This window comes from Piliocolobus tephrosceles, chromosome 5, assembly GCF_002776525.5.
Source record: "Piliocolobus tephrosceles isolate RC106 chromosome 5, ASM277652v3, whole genome shotgun sequence".
In the NCBI taxonomy this organism is placed as follows: Eukaryota; Metazoa; Chordata; class Mammalia; order Primates; family Cercopithecidae; genus Piliocolobus; species Piliocolobus tephrosceles.
The window spans coordinates 125528594-125546931 of NC_045438.1; the positions used below are offsets into that span (position 1 = coordinate 125528594).

Genomic DNA, 18338 nt, shown 5'->3' on the forward strand with positions numbered 1-18338 from the left:
GTGGATAGGGAGGGGGCTTTTATTTTATAAGCCTTTAGCATTTGCCTTTTTACCATGAGTATGTCCTGCTTTTGACAGTTTAAACAAGAAGGAAGGTGAAATCACATGGAGATTCCACTGAAGGCTGATGAATCAGGGCCTAGAGCACGCTGGCATCCATGCCAATGGAAAGAGTGTCCCAGGAGCCATGATGTTTCTCTAATGCTAGGGGGTGGCCTTCTTGGAGGGACAGCAGGACTTTGCGAGCATGGGCCTTTTTCCCTTAGATCGCAGGCAAAGCCAGGAGCCTGGCCTGGAACCAAAGTTGTTTATATATTGACGAGGTGAAAGATTTACACCTAGTGAACCTAGGGTTCAAAATTCACAGACTCCTACAGTATGTACACTAGAGCAAAGCTTCCTTTCTGCCCAGCTCTCCTGCCCCACGGCGGCCAGACACCTCTCATTCATTTCACCTCCTTTCCAGATACAAAATTGTACATTATATGTATGCTTCTTTTTCTTATTCTTGGTCTTGGAGACTGGTCCATAAGTATATACTATACAAAGAGACAACTCCTCATTTATTTTTTTAGAGAAAGAGGTCTCACTATGTTCCCCAGGTTGGACTCAATCTCCTGGGCTTAAACAATCCTCCTACCTCAGCCTCCCAAGTGGCTAGACTACAGACACACCACAGCACTCAGCTAGCCTCCTCCATCTTAGAGTCTCACATCACCCCGTGGTGGGGGCCCCATTTTATGGGTGGGCCATGCTCTACTGAGCAGCCCCAGTTGGGAATGTAGATTTCTTCTGAACTTTTATAGGTCCATAGTCTCTTATCCAAACCGTTGGGATCAGAAGTACATACATGTATGGTTGACCTTTGAACAACATGGGTTTGAACTGCACTGGTCTGCTTATAAACTAATTTTTCTCAATGAAAGTCACAAGTTTTGTGCCTGCCTCTCCCGCTCCCCTTCCATCTCTTCTACCCCTGCCGCCTCTGCCACCCCTGAGACAGCAAGACCAACCCCTCCTCTTCTCCTCCTCCTCAGCCTTCTCAATGTGAAGACAGTGAGGTCCACTTCCACTTAATAATATAGTTTCTCTTCCTCATGGTTTTTTAAATAACATTTTCTTTTCTTTAGCTCATCTTATTGTAAGAATACAGTATATAATATATATAAAACATATAAAATATGTGTTAATCAACTGTTTATTATTGGTAAGGCTTCTGGTCAACGTAGGCTACTGATGAAGTCTTGGGGGAATCAAAAATTTTATGCAGATTTTCAACAGCAAGGGGCTTGGTGCCCCTAACCCCTGTGTTGTTCAAGGGTCAACTATATATATATTCAGAGAGGCAATTTAGCACATATTCCATATATTATAAAATACCCTAATGGTGGGCTGGGCACGGTGGCTCAAGTCTGTAATCCCAGCACTTTGGGAGGCCGAGGCAGGCAGATCACCTGAGGTCAGGAGTTCAAGATCAGCCTGGCCAAAATGGTGAAACCCCGTCTCTACTAAAAATACAAAAATTAGCTGGGTGTGGTGGCAGGCACCTGTAACCCTAGCTACTGGGGAGGCTGAGGCAGGAGAATAGCTTGAACCTGGGAGGCAGAGGTAGTAGTGAGCTGAGTCCGCACCACTGCACTCCAGCCTGGGCAACAAGAACAAAACTCCGTCTCAAAAAAATAAAAAATAATAAAATAAAATACCCTAATGGGACCTACCCCATCATCAAATATGTTAATGTTTCCATTGCAAATATGGATGATAAGTGGAATTAAGAAACATTATAAATGGTCTTGTCAGTTTTTTTTTTTTTTATAACAAGGAAGTGGGTGTGTGCCAATCTAATGGGAGAAATCCCAGTTTTCAGAACTTTCTGGGTTTCACAAGTGCAGATGAGGCTTTCTGGAGCCATACAAAGAAGACTGCAGTGAATAATTTTGGACACATGTAATTTTGCAAGTGTACAAGTACATCCATAGGATGCAGTTCTAAAGTAGAGAAGCTGGGACACAAGCTATGCTCATTTGTGATTTTGATAGATGTTTTCATAATAATAACGTTGCCTGTGAGCTGCTACACTGCGTGGTTTTCCACACACTCTCACTTTTGTCTGTTAACTTTGGGGTAATGAAAGTTCTTCCTCGAGAGTTGCAAGGAGGAAGAGAAGTGAATTAAAGGGTACAGGCAGGGTGTGGTGACTCACCCCTGTAATCCCAACACTTTGGGAGGTCGAGGCGGGCCGATCACATGAGGTCAGGAGTTCGAGACCAGTCTGGCCAACATGTCGAAACCCTGTCTCTAGTAAAAATACAAAAATTAGCTGGGCATGGTGGCACACATCTGTAATCCCAGCTACTTGGGAGGCTGAAGCACAAGAATCACTTGAACCTGGGAGGCGGAGGTTACAGTGAGCTGAGATCACACCACTGAACTTCTGCCTGGGCAACAGAGCAAGACTCCCTCTCAAAAAATAAATAAATAAATAAATAAATAAATAAATAAATAAAAATAAATAAAGGGTATAAACATACAGTTAGATAGAAGGAATAAATTCATTGTTCAAAAGCAGAGTAAGGTGACTCTATTTAACCAAAATGTATTGTACTTGGGTAATGGATGCTGTAAACACCCTGGCTTGGTCACTACACATTATATACATGTAACAGAATTTCTCATGTACTCCATCAATTTGCACAAATAATTAAAAAAATTCTTCCTCCTGGCCTCTCTACACAAAGCCAGACTCAGTCTCTGGCCCTCAGGAGAAGCATCCAGAGGGCTGTGAGAGTGTACGCTTTGCAGTCAGAAGGACAGCAGGACAGTCCCCTTCCCTCCTCTGTGACCCTGAGCAAGTTACCTATGTCTGTCCTGAGCTTTCATTTCCTCCCCTGCCTCCAGGACAGTACCTCTGCACTTGCCCACCAACCTGTGCTCCACTTTCCTGCCCAGCCCCAGCCCCAGGAACTGGGTTTTGCCTGCCCTCCCGCAGGGAAGAAGAGTCCAGGCCAACAGAAAAAGGTCCACAGGCTTTTTAATGGTGTGATGGCTACTTCCCTTCCGAGACCCGATCTAATCATTGACAGTGGCTTCCAGGGTGTTGGGGTGGGGTGGACAGGTGCAGGATGGGCAGAGGCCATGCAGTGACTGGGAAGGGCTTGGGGAGGGTTGTTACATTCTGTTTGGCATGTAAACATTCTTAGGTGGCTTCCCAAGGGGGGGGAAGGGCAACTTCCTGCTCTCCACCCCATGCCCACCAGGGCTAGTCCCTGGAGTTGAGAAGACTGAGCAAACCAGGCCCCTGTGAGGAGCTGGGAAATGGGGAGCCTGGGGCACAGCCCCTCTCCTCTCCTGTGCCCCCTTCGTGCACGGTGCGGCTGGGGAGGGAAGGCATGTGTTGGGGTGAGCAGACCCTGCATCTGAGTCAGTGACATAGGTTGTTCTGATGGGAAAGTGCTGAGGGAGGTGGTGTGACACTTTTACAGAGGAAGGGCTCAGGACCTGGAGGCCTGGTGGAGAGAATGAATGCTCAGCGGGAAGAGGCTGCAGCTGGGGTTGGGGACACTGGGAGATGTGGCTTCCTCTGCTGTGGATCCTTCCTGGGGAGAGGCACAGAGGCAGTCCCCTAGGTGACCCCTCCCCACTGGCCCACTTTCCCTCTCCCACCTCACCTGGTGACATTCAGTGACTCAGAGGCCTGAGGTCAGTTGGGAGCCCTAGGGTGGTTCGGAATCCCAAGGGAAGACTGGGTTTTGCGTCTCTGCCAGCTCCAGTGCTGAGTGAAGCTGGGGGTAGAATGGACCTGGGGCTCTCTCAGGTCCCCCTCTTCCTCCCAGCTCCAAACCAGGGTGTTGTTGGTCCTGGGGCAGAGGTGAGGCTGGGGGCCCTACATTCACGGTTCGGTTGGTGGCAAGGAGCAGGCCCAGGGCCTGGGCACCAGGAGTCATGCCCTGGTCCCCACCTGGCACGAGCTGATTGTCATTCGGAGAAGCTCTAGGTGGGAGGCAGTGGTCCCTCCTCCACCCCCTCTGCTGGACCCAGAGGGCAGTAGAGGGTCTTGGGAGGGCCTCAAGTTGACAAGGAGGGCTCTGTCCGGAGAAGTTTCCTGAGTGTTCTGGGAGCTTCTGCATCAGCGTAGGGTGGACATCAAAGACTGTCCACCCAGGAGTCCTCCCCTCGGCTGGTCTGCAGAGAAGCCACCACCGCGGCCTGAAAGTGGCTGCCCAAGCTGCTGACTCTCCATGAGGGGGAGGCTGCTTTCAGGGTCAGCTGCCTCATGGGCATCCTTCTGGGTGATGGTGGCTGGATGCAGCCAGACCGCTGGGGCACACTAAGGCCTTTCTTCCTCTTTCCCTGGATGTCTTGGCTTGCTCTCTGTGACTCAGGGAAGGACAGAGAGGCTAGGCCAGGGGACAGAGGCTGCAGGGGCCTGTCCAGATAGGCAGGGCTGGCTGTCCCATCTGCAGCCGGTGTGCTGCTTGCCCCAGATGTAGGCAGTTGAGGCTCATGATGAGGTGGGGTGAGCTATGCAGGAGCCAGAACCCAGGAAGAGTCCCCACATCCATTCCTGGAGTAGAGTGGCTGCACGGGCTGGGGTCGGGGCAAGAAGAAACAGGCTGAAGGGTGAGCTGAGGGAAGAGTGGGCTTGGACTGGGGACCCATCACTCAAGCATACAATCTGGAAGTTAGAAGGGCCTTCCTGCCTCCAGGGGCCAGCTGTCTGTTGGTCGACCTGTCTCTGCTCTCTCTGCCCATTGCGGGAGATGATGCCTGAGCCAGCCCTCCCTCCCTCCCACAGAAGGGAGGACAGGGAGGGTGACCCCACCAGAACTGAGTCCCCGAATCTCCAAATGGCCAGCGCAAAGATGGTAACCAGACACTTTCCACCTGCATTGAACTCAGGAAAGAGCAGGTTGGCTGGAACTGCAGTAGACAGGACTGAGGTTAGATGACAGGAAGGAATTCCTGATGGTGAGGGCTCCTGAACACTAGATCGGGGAACAGGGGAGGGAGTAAAACTTTGTTAAAGCCCCCTCCAACATCCCACTGGGAAATACTTGCCCGCGAAGGCAGCCCACACGCTTCCTCTAGTTCCCACAGAGGCTCCACCCAAATTTAGGAGGCAAGAGGTTTCTGCACCCCAAAGGTGCAGGGGAGCACATCCCCTGCCCACAGAATCACCTGCCCACCCATCTCCAAGATCACTTGCCCACTGCCTCCCACCGAGTTGTCCAGGATGGAGTCAACTTTGGGGCAGGTCAGACCTGCCCCCTCACACCTGAGTAGACCGATATCCCCTGGGTCCCCAACCCCAGCCTGGTAGTCCAGAGGCCGTCCCTGGCCACAATGGCTCCCAGAAGACTGTGGGGCTGGACCCTCGCGGGGAGGCTGGAGCCTCTACTTCTGGAATTTGAGGCTACTTCTCTGAAGGGGTAGGGGGACTTTGGCTGGAAAGGGGTCGGAGGAGGGCAAAGCGCCTCAGGAGGTGTAGGCAGAGGTTGCTGGGGGAGCATGGAGAGCAGCCTAGGCCTGGTGGGCGAACGAACCGGGCATCCCCAGAAGTGGAGTCCTCGATGAAAAGTGGCTGAGCCTTCCCCGGGGCGGAGAGACTGATGTGAGGCTGGCCGGCCTGACTGGGCGGCAGGAGGATGAGAGGACACAGGGCGAGGAAGGGGAGGCAGACCCTCCCCGCGGCGCGGGGCCGCGTCCCCCACCGGCCCTGAGGGCTGGCGGGGCGCCGCGTGTGCTCCCGTGCGTCCTCGCGGGTGCAGGCGGAAAGCTGGGGCCAAGGGTGGCGCGTGTCGGGCGCGTAAGGCTGTGCTGGGAGCTGCTCCAGTGTGACCGGCTGCGGGTGGGGGGCCGGGGTGAGGGTGGGGGACCGCGGAGAGCCGCGGGCGTCATTATCTGGCCCCAGCCCGGCCCTCCGCGCCTCCTGCCCGGCCTTTGGTTGTTGCGCGCTGAGCCTGGAGTTTCCCTCTGGGTCCTTTCTTGGAGCCCCTGGGGGAGGGGGTGCCATCAGGCTGGGCCCGGGCCGACGGGACGCCTCGGGGCGGGGGGACCCCGGGCCGGGCCTGGTGCGAGGGGGAGGGGCTCTCTCCGCGGGACAGGGACTGGCTCCGGGGGGACGCGCTGGCATTGCGCGCGGCGGACGTGGACGTGGGGAGGCCCGGGCTGCGCGGGACTAGGGGCCTGGCTCCGGCTTGGGCTCGCCCTGGGCCCAGGCCGCGGCCAGGAGGTTGTTTGGGGCGGAGGTCAGCAGCAGTGGCCGACCCTGGGGGAGTCTGCAGCTGGAGCCTGCTTGAGAGCAGAAGGCAGGAGAAAAGAAGAGGGCAAAGAAACAAAACAAGGAGAAATATTTCAGAATCCTCCTGGGCACTGAGCACTGGAGTCCTGCATCCTCAGAGCTGAGACTGAGACCATGGCACAGATGGGTAAACTGAGGCCTGGCATTCTGTCCTCTAGGGCAGGACCTTGAGGGACCACACGCTCCCAGGCTGCTGCTGGAAGAGCCTGCTGCTGGCTTTCTTTGGGGTCCTCATTTCATCTTTAAAATTCTCATGGATTTTGCATTCTAATCTAGAATATACCTATGTTTATATTAATATGAAATAATGTTTTCTCCCAAGGAGTCAAAGCACTGGGCTTTATCCTTTGGCTTCCAATGCCCCATGGCGTGGTGTACCAGAGGCTGTGTGTGGACCCACTGGCCCCCATCAGCTTTTCCTAAGCCTGGTCTCTCTGGCACCCTCTCCACACATGCTTACTGAAGCCATTCCCCTGAGCCCAGTGACAGGGCTGGAACCCGAATCAGAGTGAGGCAGAGAACAGTTGGGAGACGCTGGACCAGAGGTGTCGCTGAGGGTCCCTCCTGATCTTCCATAGCCCCTGACCTCGGTTCTGGAGAAGCCCCTGCTGGTGGAGGCCTGTGGCCACCCTCTGCCCACCCTGGGGCTGGCAGCGGTTTCTCACCTGCTGGTGATGGCTGTGTCTGATGCTGGGGCCGCGCCGTGGGATCTGCTGGGGAGCTGCTGGGCTGCAGCAGGCATGGGCATGCGGAGGCCAATGGGGCGGGGAATCCGGCTCCGGGTGGTGGCTGCCCGCCCGGCCTTCCTGGGCAAGGACGCTGCCGGCTCAGAGGCGGGCGTGTCCTCCTCGGAGCCCGTGCCTGAGAGGGTCTCAGAGGCACGGCGCTGCTCCTCACTGGAGGAGGACGAGGCCCCTGAGGCCAGCCGCAACAGCAGGCGGCCCTGCCTCTTCTCCATCACCAGCCGCGCCAGGTCCTGCTGCGGCCGGGCCCGCTTGCTCCACCGCTCTTTGGCCGACAGTGAGCCTGAGGGCTCTGAGCCTGTGTCCTCCTCAGATAGCAGGACGGGGATACGGCTCCTGGGGCGAGAGCCTGGCCTAGCATGGTGTCTGGGGGAGATGGTGGCCACTTTCTCAGAGCTGGGCTCCAGCGGGGACATCGGGGCTGGCCCGTCTGCAAGGGCCGGGCCATTGAGCAGTAAGTTTGTGGCCATCTCTGAGGGGGTTTCCCCGGGGGGCCCAGACAGGGCACAGCCTTCTATCTCGGCTCCATTCAGCCCTGACAGGGCGAGGCCGTTCTCCAGGGGCGCTGGGGCCCCCTCCTCCACAGTGCCCCCATCAGAGGCCAGCTCCAGACCCAGCTCGCCCCCAGTGCTGAACTCCTCAGGCCGCAAGGCTTGTCCACTGGAAGACATGACGTTGAGGTGGGTTTTCTCCGCAATGTGCACAAAGGTCCTCTCAACTTTGGTGAAGGGTGAGGAGGTGACTGCCACGCCCCCGGCCCCTGTGGTCACTGTCCCGGCCCCCGGCCCTGCCCCAGGCCCCGGGGGTTTGGGCTCAGACTTGAGGACGGAGGAGAGGGTGCCTGGCTCAGATACGTCCAGCTGGCTGCCTGTGGGCTGGGGCCGCTCATGCTGAGGAGTGAGGGCAGCCAGGGTGCCCAGGTCAGGGTCGGGGGCCAGTTCGGCAGTGACGGGCGACTTCTTCATGTCGCCAGGAGAGACGAGCACCAGCGTTTTGGAACCCTCCTCAGGCTCCAGGTCCCCATCGGCCATGGAAGCCCGGCCCCTGGACTCCTTTTGATCGTCTGCCAGCAACGTGGACGGGGCGCCCTCCTGGCTCCTGTCGGTGCTCCTCTCGCTGCCCTCACTGCTGGAGCCACTGCGAGGCCCCAGCACCTCCCCCAAGGCAACTGCCGCCACAGCCTCTTCCTCCTCTTCCTCCTCCTCCTCCTCTTCTTCCTCCTCCTCTTCCTCTTCCTCCTCTTCCTCTTCCTCATCCTCTTCTTCCTCCTCCTCATCTTCCTCCTCCTCCTCCTCTTCCTCCTTCCCATTAGCCTGAGGCTGAACAGGAGACAGCGGGACCTGGGGGGCGGTGAGCAGCATGTGCGAGAAGCCCACCCTCCGGACCCTGTTGAGCAACCGCGCCCGTTCTCGGTAATCGGAGAGGTCCCTCTTGAAGTCCTGGTAGGGCAGACTCAGAGGCACAGCTCGTGGGAGGCCATTCACCTCAAATGGGGGCGCCATGGAGAACACCTGCAAGGGGCACACACAGGGACCCTCTGAGGTCACCCACCCTCCTGGACCCAGGAAGACTTCAACTGCACCCACAAGCTAGGAGACTCACAGGCCTGAGTCATCTACCAGAGTGTGAGCTCCATAAAGGTAAGCACAGGCATCTGGTCTGTCTTGTTCACTGCTCTGTCCTCAGGGCCTAGAATGGTCTCTGGCACCTAGTGAGTGCTCAGCAAACCTCTGACGAATGACTGTCCATGCTCTCGGTCCCCTGAAGTCCCAGGCCCTGATCCTGGTGGCCTTTCTGCCTCCCAGCCTCTCCATGTCCCCAGCCCCTCTCATCACCATGTGCATCCTGCACCCGAGTCAGCGACAATAACAGAAAATGAAAACTGAAAGGAACCACGACCACCACGCAGCTCAGCCCTTCCTTTTACAGATGAGAAAGCCAGGCCCAGAGATGGGTGGCAGGTGTCTGCACCACTTCCTGGATGGGCTGTGCCAGGCTGGCTCCTAGATGCCCTCAGTACCACCTCCGGGTGTGCAGTTTCTCTGTGGCCAGAGAGCTGGCTACCCAGGGCCACCAGATCCTGTGCTGGACAAGGGCAAAGGCGTGGCTGTCCTCTACCCTTAAAAGTGCAGGCTGGGCCCCTGGACCTCCAGTCCATCCTCTCAGCCAGGAATTTGTCCAGCCCTTGACAGGTATACTTAAGCTCCATTCCGTTTTCCTCTTCAAAGCTTTGTGCAGAGCTTTTGGCAATGTGATGGCCAAACCAGTCCTTGGTTTTCTAGGCTCTTGCCATGTCCCCCTTAGCCTCCTTCCTTCCAGACTAGAAAGGTCTGACCACCTGGTCAGGACCTTGGCTGCTGTGTTTCCTTTGCTCTAGCTGCATCCACCCTGTTCAATACACAGACATCCCCAGGCACCCGCAATGCCCTGGGCCCATTAGGGCTGACACAGTTTTGTTCCATGGTGGGACGGTGCTGATGGTGTCCAGCACTTTGCTAGCGTTTTCTAACACGCTGGGCTTCTGTCTTCCTGAGCTAGCAGAACACAGCCCATCCAGACCAGAAGCCCTGGGGATATCCTGCCTCCCCACTTTCCTGCCCCCCCCCTTCCTGCCCATCCACGCTGCCAAGGAGTCCTGCCAAGCATCCTTCTTAAACCTTTCTGTGTCTGCTACCCCAGGCCCACGAGCACAGCCTTGCCCTCTCTGTGGTTCCCCAGCCACCGGCCTGCTCTCTCCATCCTGTACTGCCATCCATCCTTTTTACATCTGCCTGAGTGATCTTCCTGAAACTTAATGTGATTCCATCTCTCTCTGCTTCAAATCTGCTATGGCTGCCACAGTCCTTAGAAGACAGTTCAGATCTTTTTTTTTTTTTTTTTTTTTTTTTCGGAGTCCTGCTCTGTCACCCAGGCTGGAGTGCAAGTGGCTTGATCTCAGCTCACTGGGCTCACTGCAACCTCTGCCTCCCGGGTTCAAGTGATTCTCCTGCCTCAGCCTCCCCAGTAGCTGGGATTACAGGTGCCCTCCACCACGCCCGGCTAATTTTTTTTGTATTGTTAGTACAGACAGGGTTTTGCCATGTTGGCCAGGCTGGTCTCAAGCTACTGACCTCAGGTGATCACCTGCTTCGGCCTCCCAGAGTGCTGGGATTACAGGTGTGAGCCATCGCGCCTGGCCTAAGACAGTTCAGATCTTTGACTTGGCGCATGAATCCCCCACCCAACCCTATGACCTGCTCCCACCTGCTGCTGTGGCCTCACTTACTGCAACATCCTCGGTCCCCTGCCCCTGCCTACACTTCACCCATTCCGATGCTTCCAGAAGTTCCTAAGTGCATCTTCCAGCTCACACTTAGCCCAGGCAGTTTCCTTCACCTGGGGGTCCCTCTCACCCCTCTCTACACATGATAACTTGCTACCCTTCCTTCAAGACCAGCTCAAGCAGCTCCCGGTCTTAGCAAAGGAGAGACAAAGCCTTCCTGTCAACGTTCCTGTCCACCCACCAAGCAGATTTACTTACTCTCCCTTTTCTACTTGTTTTTCACATCTTTCCATGAGAGAATCTCCCACCTGTTGTTCTACATGCATGTATTTATAGGGTTCTCTCTCCTTTTACACAGAGATCCCTGAGGCCTTCTTCATTCACTCCTTCAAGAAGTGGTCTTTGAATGTCTCTTGTCTTGGTCACCATGTTATAGTCTAAGAATCTGTGGATCAAGTATGAATGAGATAGAGATTGTCCTTATTTTCTCTATATCAGGAAACTAAGTGGGGATATGCACATTCCACAAATGTTGTGATCATAAATGAGGTCATATAAGCAAAGGCATATAGCAGTTGTTCAGTAAATGTTAGCTCTCTCCCCACCTTACCTCCCACCTCCTGCTCTGCTCACTTTGGTTTGAAGGTCATTGGCAGAAAAGCCTGGATGCCACACCTATGGGGAATAGGATGTGGAGAAGGGAGAGGGCTCTGCCAGCCGAAGCCTCCATGCAAATAGCACAAAGCCAGGTGGAGAGAAAGGCAGAGACCTCCAAGGCTGAGGGTCTGTCCAGGGCTGTGGCTGCTCCCCTTCCCAACTGCCATGATCTCCCCTGTAATCAGACCATCAGTGAGGGTTTGGTGGAGGTGATGCAAGAATATAGCTTCAGATTCCAACAGGACACCAGCAACCCTGTTTGGGCCAGGTAGGGAACTTTCTTAGAAAACTCTTCTTAGTTAGAAAATTTTCTTAGAAAGCTTTCTCAGAAAGCTCCCTACCTGGCTCAAACAGGGTTGCTAGAGTCTCCTCAGCCTGGGGAACATGGCAAAATCCTGTTTCCACTAAAAATACAAAAATTAGCTGGGCATGGTTGTGCACGCCTGTGGTCCCAGCTACTCGGGAGGCTGAGGAGATCAAAACTGCAGTGAGCTGTGATGGCACCACTGCACTCCAGCCTGGGCAACAGAGCAGCACTGTCTCAAAAAACACAAAAACAACAACCACAACAACAACAACAACAAAATCTTTGTCCCCTCCACATATAGGCTGGAAGTATCTAGAAGAATGTACTTTTTTTTTTTTTTTTTTTTTTTGAGACGGAGTCTCGCTCTGTCACCCAGGCTGGAGCACAGTGGCACGATCTCTGCTCACTGCAAGCTCCGCCTCCCAGGTTCATGCTATTCTCCTGCCTCAGCCTCCCAAGTAGCTGGGACTACAGGCGCCCACCACCACGCCCGGCTGATTTTTTTTGTATTTTTAGTAGAGACGGGGTTTCACTGAGTTAGCCAGGATGGTCTTGATCTCCTGACCTCGTGATCCGCCCGCCTCGGCCTCCCAAAGTGCTGGGATTACAGGCGTGAGCCACTGCGCCTGGCCCGAATGTACTTTTTCTACACAATATTCGTTCTTATTAATCCATTCACTCATTTAGCAAACACTAAGCACCAACTCTGTGCCAGGCCTTCTGCTGGGACACTTTGCCAGTCACCAATGTTACGGCTAGAGAAAATGGCTGGGTAGAGGTGGAGGGGCTGCTGTAAGCTCCCGGGTGAGTGGGGACCATGGAGTGGGTGGGTGTTGGCACTGAGAGTCAGGGACAGGCAGACAGACAGAGAGCTCTGAGCATGTCTCTCTCCCAACCACCTCTGAACTCACCCAACTGGCACCAGACACATCCTGCCCAGTAGGGGTGGCCTTTAACTCCACCAGGCCTCCCATTCTCCACAGAACCTTTGCCTATTGTCCCTCTAATCCCTGACACCTTGGTTAGAGACACCCTTTCCTTTGCTCTCTGGCCAGGTCCTGGATCTCTCTGAAAAGGCCCCATGGAGAGGATGGGATGCCCCCGCAACACACACACACACACACACACACACACACACACACACACGCGTGCGCGCGCGCAGTGCTCACATTGGATGGTTGTAGGTGGAACCCTTTCTTCTGCCTCAAAGCCCTCCCTTCCTATTACCTGGGAGAGAGGAGGAATGAGAACTGGAAATCAATGATCAGTCATAAAATCAGACTGGGAAACTGAGGCACAGAGAAGGGCATGGATTTGGGCATTGGTCCAGGTTATGAAGCACATCCACCAGGGTGGCCCAGGACCCAAAACTCTTTCCAGTGTCTCCCACTCAGCCCCATGTGGGGATACCTGGAACCCTCTGCCTTTTGGGAGGAAGAGCCGTGAATCTCAGGGAGGACAACTTTGCCGTAAGGATAACCGCCACCCCCACACCAACCTAGGCATGCTGGCTTTTCAGTTCCAAAGTCCCTCTGCCCTTCCCCCATCTGGCTCTGTGCTGGGGAGGGACAGAGCCTGGGCTCAAATTCCTCCCTCCTCAGAGAGTAGCCTAACCCTCTCCCTGCCTCTCCTGGATGCCCAGTGAATTATTCATCCATTTGCCAGTTTGAGTTCATTCACTCAGTCAGTGATCCACAGACACCTTCAGTGTGCCTGGCCCTTTAGCTGTCCGACAAAGTTCACACCTTCTTGCTTCCTTCTCAGGGCAGCAAGCTTTATGATTCTCATCTGCTTATTGTGGTTCCCAGGCCTGGCTTGTCCAGAGTTGCTTTTTAAAAATGCACAGTCCTGGGTCCTACCCCCAGATTCTGTAGGTCAGAGATGAGGCCCAGAAATCTGGCTGTTTTAAAGCTCCTTAGTGATTCAGAGTTCAGCCAAAGGCATATATGTGGTAAGGGTTGGGCTGTGGGGAGAGGAGGAGGACAGGTCAATCAAACCGATACCCTCAGAGAGAATGAAAGTCCCAGCCCTGCCCCTCCCTCCACTGTGCCTTGTCTAGAGGGCTAGGCCTCACCAGCTCCAGAGCCCAGTCCAAGTCCATGTTTACTCCAGTCAGGAGGAAAAGTGAAGGGAGAGGATGGACCAGACTCTGATCTTCAATTGCCACCAACAAAACTGGGCTCTCATGCCCTTGGGGAAACTTCTCTGACACCAACACTGGAGACGGGGCTCCACATAGCCCATCCTTAATCCCCACACAGGGTGCATGGAGCCACTCCGGTGTGGACCCCAGCCAGCTCCAGACTTCAGCACTGCACCCCAGCCCACGGTCCCGAAGTCGAAGATGCGGGGCTGGGAGGCGAAGTGTGGCGGAAGCAGGAGGGTGAGCCCTGGCTCCCCACTCCTCCCATGCTGAGGTAGGGGGCTTGTGCCTCTCACAGCAGTTCCTTCTCCTCTCTCAGAAACTGCCTCAGGCACGCCTCCCACCCGCTCTCCTCCACTAGGGAAGAAGCACCCCCGACGCCCCCGCTCCACCTGCGAGGAGGTGAGATGTGCCTGCATCACCTCTGTCAGCTCCTCACTCAGCACCGCCTTTCCCAGACCCTACCTGCGTTTGTCTGTCTGTGTCGCCACTCTCCCAACGTCTCTGACAGGCCAAGAGCCCTCCCTCCACTTCACCCCACACCCAGGAGTGCTGCGGAAGGGGAAGGTGGCAGAAGGGGTAAGATGACCCGGGAACATGGCCACCTACCCTAGGTCTATGCAGAACTGCACACACTTGACCCCACATCTCTGTCCAAAACCCACCCTTGCCTGCCCCAGGGCGAGGAGCTGACAGCTTGTGTGACCCCCCGGGTCTTCTAAATGCCTGGGGGCTTTGGGAATGCAGCTGGAGCTTGCCCCTTTGCCTTCCTGTTTGTCAGTGTGCGGGGGTGGGGTGGAGGCATGGCGGCCTTCCTCTTTTACATCGTCCTCCTCACCTTTCCCCTCTCTCTCCAGTCTCAGAAGTCTGCCATTATTTCCGTCTTAGTGGCCCAGCCCTCCCGCTGACTGAGTTCTCCTTCAACCCATATTGCATCCCTGCACCCCCAACCCCAGGCTCTCACAGTCCATGCTCCAGTGTCCCTCCTTGGCGGACCACCCCCACCCTGGCACCCCCAAGGCCAGGGCTGCATCTCCCATATTTCTCAGATCGCCTATCGTAGCAGAGGGCCAGGGGAGGCTCCTCAGTGCAGTGTCCTCTCACAGGCCTCTGGCATCCTAGCTTTCTAGTCCCACCAGACACTTGGTCTCAAAATCCTGATCCCATAGAGAACTGATCCCTGGGCCTGGTGGGTCCAGCCCCCTACTTGTACACACCCTCTATCCCCACTCAGAAGTTGGCAATTTGGAGTTGAGCCCCAGAGAACAGAGTCCACTCACCCCTTCCCTCCCGACCTGTTCAGTGAAAGGCGACTGCCAGCAGCGCGAGGGTGACTCAAGTCCAACTAGGCCCAAACCTCTGGAGTGCCCTCCTCACCCAGCTGCCTGGCTAAGGTGTGGACGAAGCTCATCCACTGACTTGGAACTTGCCCACCCCTCAGTCCCAGAGTCAGCAACAGACTAGCCCCTGCCCTCTGCCCAGACGGGCGACCTCAGAGCCAGGGTCTACACTGAGAGTTGGGAAAAGAAGTGGGAGGGTGAAAGAAAGCAGGCGGAGGCGCAGGTTCCTGGAAGGCGTCTTTAATCAGGATTTGGTAGTACACAAGCTCTCCGGATTGTCTGCATTAACATACAGGGACTTAAAAAGGCACAAGATCCCTCGCACAGCGACGCTTGACGGCGGGGCGCCCCCTCCCCGCCCGTGCGCGGCCGTGTGCGCGTGGGTGCGTGTCCGTGTCCCACCCCCGTGGCGGCGCCGCGCGTGTGCGTGTCGGTTTCAAGTGTTGGATTTGTACAGTACTCGCAGTCTAGGGGCGGGGGTCTCAGTGCATGCTTTTCTACCCGGGCCTGGGGCCACCCCCCGACGCCGCTATGTACACTAAGGAGGACGCACCCCGGAGAGAGAGAGAAAGAAAAAAAGCGTCCCATCTTCGTGTGCGTGTGTGTGTGTGAGTGTGAGTGTGTGGTTTTGAGTTTTTCGTGCATGCTTCCACTGGCCAGGGTCGGGGAATAGTGCAAGCGTATAATACAGTATTATTGCAGTACAAAAGGGAGGGTCGAGGGAAGGACTTACGATGGGAGGGGAAGGCTCAGGAATAAACCGACTGGGACTCAGGACCTCCGCGAGGGTCCTCTCGCTAATCCTCTTCCTATCCCTCCCCTACTCCGCCCCCACCCCCGCAATTAGAAAGCGTCTCCGGACGCAGGAAGGGGCTCCGCTGGGCCCCGGTGCTGAGTTTCTCTCTCCCACCAGTCCCAATTATCGGGGGGCAGGGGCCAGCCCCTCTCCTCGCTAGACACTGAGAACTCTGAGGGCCCGGAGCCCCGTTCCCTCCCCCACGGAAGCCCCTCCGAGCGGGGGGCGGGGTCGACGGAGCAAGTGCAAAGGAAGCAGATGTTGGTCCCTGAGTTTTATTTTCGGGGGTGGGGGTGTGGGAAGAGCTGGAAATGGGGGGGCATGTTTGGGGGCCCCCAGGGCCCTCAGTGGTGGGATGGGGCAGGGGACGCGGACTGGGACGTGGGCAAAAAGGGGGCTGTTGGGTTGCTCTGAGAGACCTGGGCTCAAAGCTCTGCTCCCCCTCAACTCTGGGCTCTTTGGCATCCAATTGCAAGGCCAATTATTGGGGCGGGGGTAGGGGGCAACTTGACGGGCTATGAGGTAACGGGAATCAGGGGAGTAGGGCGACGGGGCCCTCCCAGCCTGGAGACCTAGCTGAACGCCTCCCCCCGCCCCCATCCGCCTGGCAGCACTGAGGGGAGCCCCACTCCAGCCCGCCCACGCCCGGGGGCCAGGGACCCCAGCGGCCGCCAGCCAGCAGCACGGAAAAGCAAACGAAAACGGGCGCGAAGGCGGGGGCGGCGGGGGCGGTGGGGGACGCGAACCCAGGGGAAGCCTCGGCGGCAGGGCGGGGCGGGAGCGCGGCGGGGCCGAAGTCCGGCGGGGGCTGCGGGGCGCTGTGTGGGGCGGGCCGTACATTCGGGGCGCGGGCCGCGGGGGGGGGCGGGGGGACTGGGGCCCTGGTTTGGGGACCTGCGAGGGTCCGGCTGCGCAGTCCTCGTGCGCTCCGGGCCGGGGCTGCTAGTGCAGGGTCCGGAGAGTGGGCGAAGTGCGCGCAGCTACGGAGGGAGAGTGAGTGAGTGTGGCTGTGAGTGTGAGTGTATGAGGGCCGGTCAATGATTGGCCATGTGGACCCCACTGCCCGCACCCCCACAGCCTGTGCAGGGAGGGAGGGTGCGTGGTGGGACTGAAAGTGGAGCCGAGTGGAGGAGAGTCTAGGAAGGTTCTAGGAAGGAGTTCTGTGGGCTCCATTTCCCTCTCCTCTCCACCCCGTCCCCACCCCTCATTTGGAGGAAGCGGGCACTCAGGCTGGGGCCTCCTGGGCCGTGAGGCTCACTGGATGGCGTGTGGGGAGCCAGAGGGCTATCGGAAGGGTGTGGCCCTCAGACCTGGAGCCTCTCCCTTAGGGAGAAGGATGCTTGACATTTTCAGGGGCTGACTGTATGGAGGGTGGGCTGGTTCCTGACCCACCCTCCCCAACATTGAGTTGAATGTGTCCCAGGTCTAAGTGGAGTTTGGGGTAGGGTGGGATGGGTCTCAGGCCCTCCTGAGAGATCTACACTTCCATCCCCAAGTACCACATCAACCCAAGGACAGCAGAGGATACAGCATTTTCCAAGCTCCCCACACACAACTGGAGTTGCCCCCACCCCCGGTCAGAGCCACACCCTCCCCAAGTATGGTCCCCTCCACTGCCCACTTCCTATAGATACATTTACACAGCTCCTTCTGCCTACCCAGGGGCCCAAGGCTCCCCCCACCACTGCCTGAGCAAGACAGCACCACCTCTCCCCAGAAAAAGGGAACTAGGCAGGGCAGAAGAGAGAGCGAGTCCGAGTCCAGGGGTCCTGGGACCAACATGGCTCAGAGGTGCCACCATCCCCCACCCACTGGGCAGGGAGGGCTGTGTCTGTTTTCCCCAAAACTGGAAATGCAAAGGGTTATCATTGGGTTCAGGATGTTAGCGGTTGGGATGAGAGTGTTCAGTGGTTATTGCTGTGACCCAAGCTGCCTTGAGTGTGTGGGGGATGTATATTATCGAAAATTTACTAGCGCATTTGTCACAGACCCAGGGTCCCTCTCCCATGGAGAAAATACTAGTCCCACCAGGAGGCCCCCACTCACCACAAAAAGGTCCACTGGCCGCCGCACTCATTCAGGCACTTATGCACACCACATGCATACACACAGCACACACCACACATCCCCACTGGCCAGGTTCAAGTTCCTGGGTAAGAACGCTGTCACCTTGGAGTGCTGCAGCCCTGGACAGAGGGTGGTGCGGGAAGTCCTCAGGCTCACAGTGGTTGCAAAATGAGTTTAGGTCACCTCTGCCTGTAAACCATTTTGGCTTGGTTCATACAGTGATTTTTCTTTTTAAAATTAGATGCCAACAATTAAAAATTGGGAGATTTCAAATAAAAATTAGAAGATAGTGGCAACAATTGGTTGAGCAGAGGACGGTAGGGGTGTGGGAGTTCCCCTGTTTACCACAGTCCCTGAACCTGCCACTTCCCTGACACTGTTTGGCTCTTGTTGATGTGTGAATTGGTGACACCCATTCGGTGCCCACAGATGCCAGTGTCTTCCCATCTGTCAGCCTGACCCCAGGACCTCGCCAGTCCCACTGAGGTCAGGTTTTGGAGCCCCTGCTTTCTCACACTAACTCCTCCTCTGCCCACCTGATCCCCAGAGCTGCTGTGGGCTGCTTGTGGCCATGTGGGATTGAGGGGTTGGAGGTCTCTGGAGAGACAGGGTTCAGCCATTTCAACCAACCCCAGTACTCTGGAGTGACTCCCATCTGGATGCCACCCCATGGCAAGGTGGGAATGGGAAAGGAAGGAAAATATGGCTTGCTGACAACTCCC

At 56.2% G+C, this 18338-nt stretch overlaps 1 protein-coding gene across 1 annotated transcript in view; it reads right to left on the reverse strand.

Annotated features, from left to right (window-relative positions):
* Nucleotides 1-3014: 3014 nt before the first annotated feature.
* Nucleotides 3015-18338, reverse strand: part of TTBK1 (tau tubulin kinase 1) — a 42341-nt gene continuing 27017 nt past the window's right edge. Inside the window, exons 13-14 of the mRNA XM_023212868.1 lie at nt 6967-8555; nt 3015-6294 (exon numbers count right to left, since the gene is read on the reverse strand). Coding sequence (XP_023068636.1) covers nt 5898-6294; nt 6967-8555 — 1986 coding nt within the window. The 3' untranslated portion in view covers nt 3015-5897. The remainder of the gene's footprint in view (nt 6295-6966; nt 8556-18338) is intronic.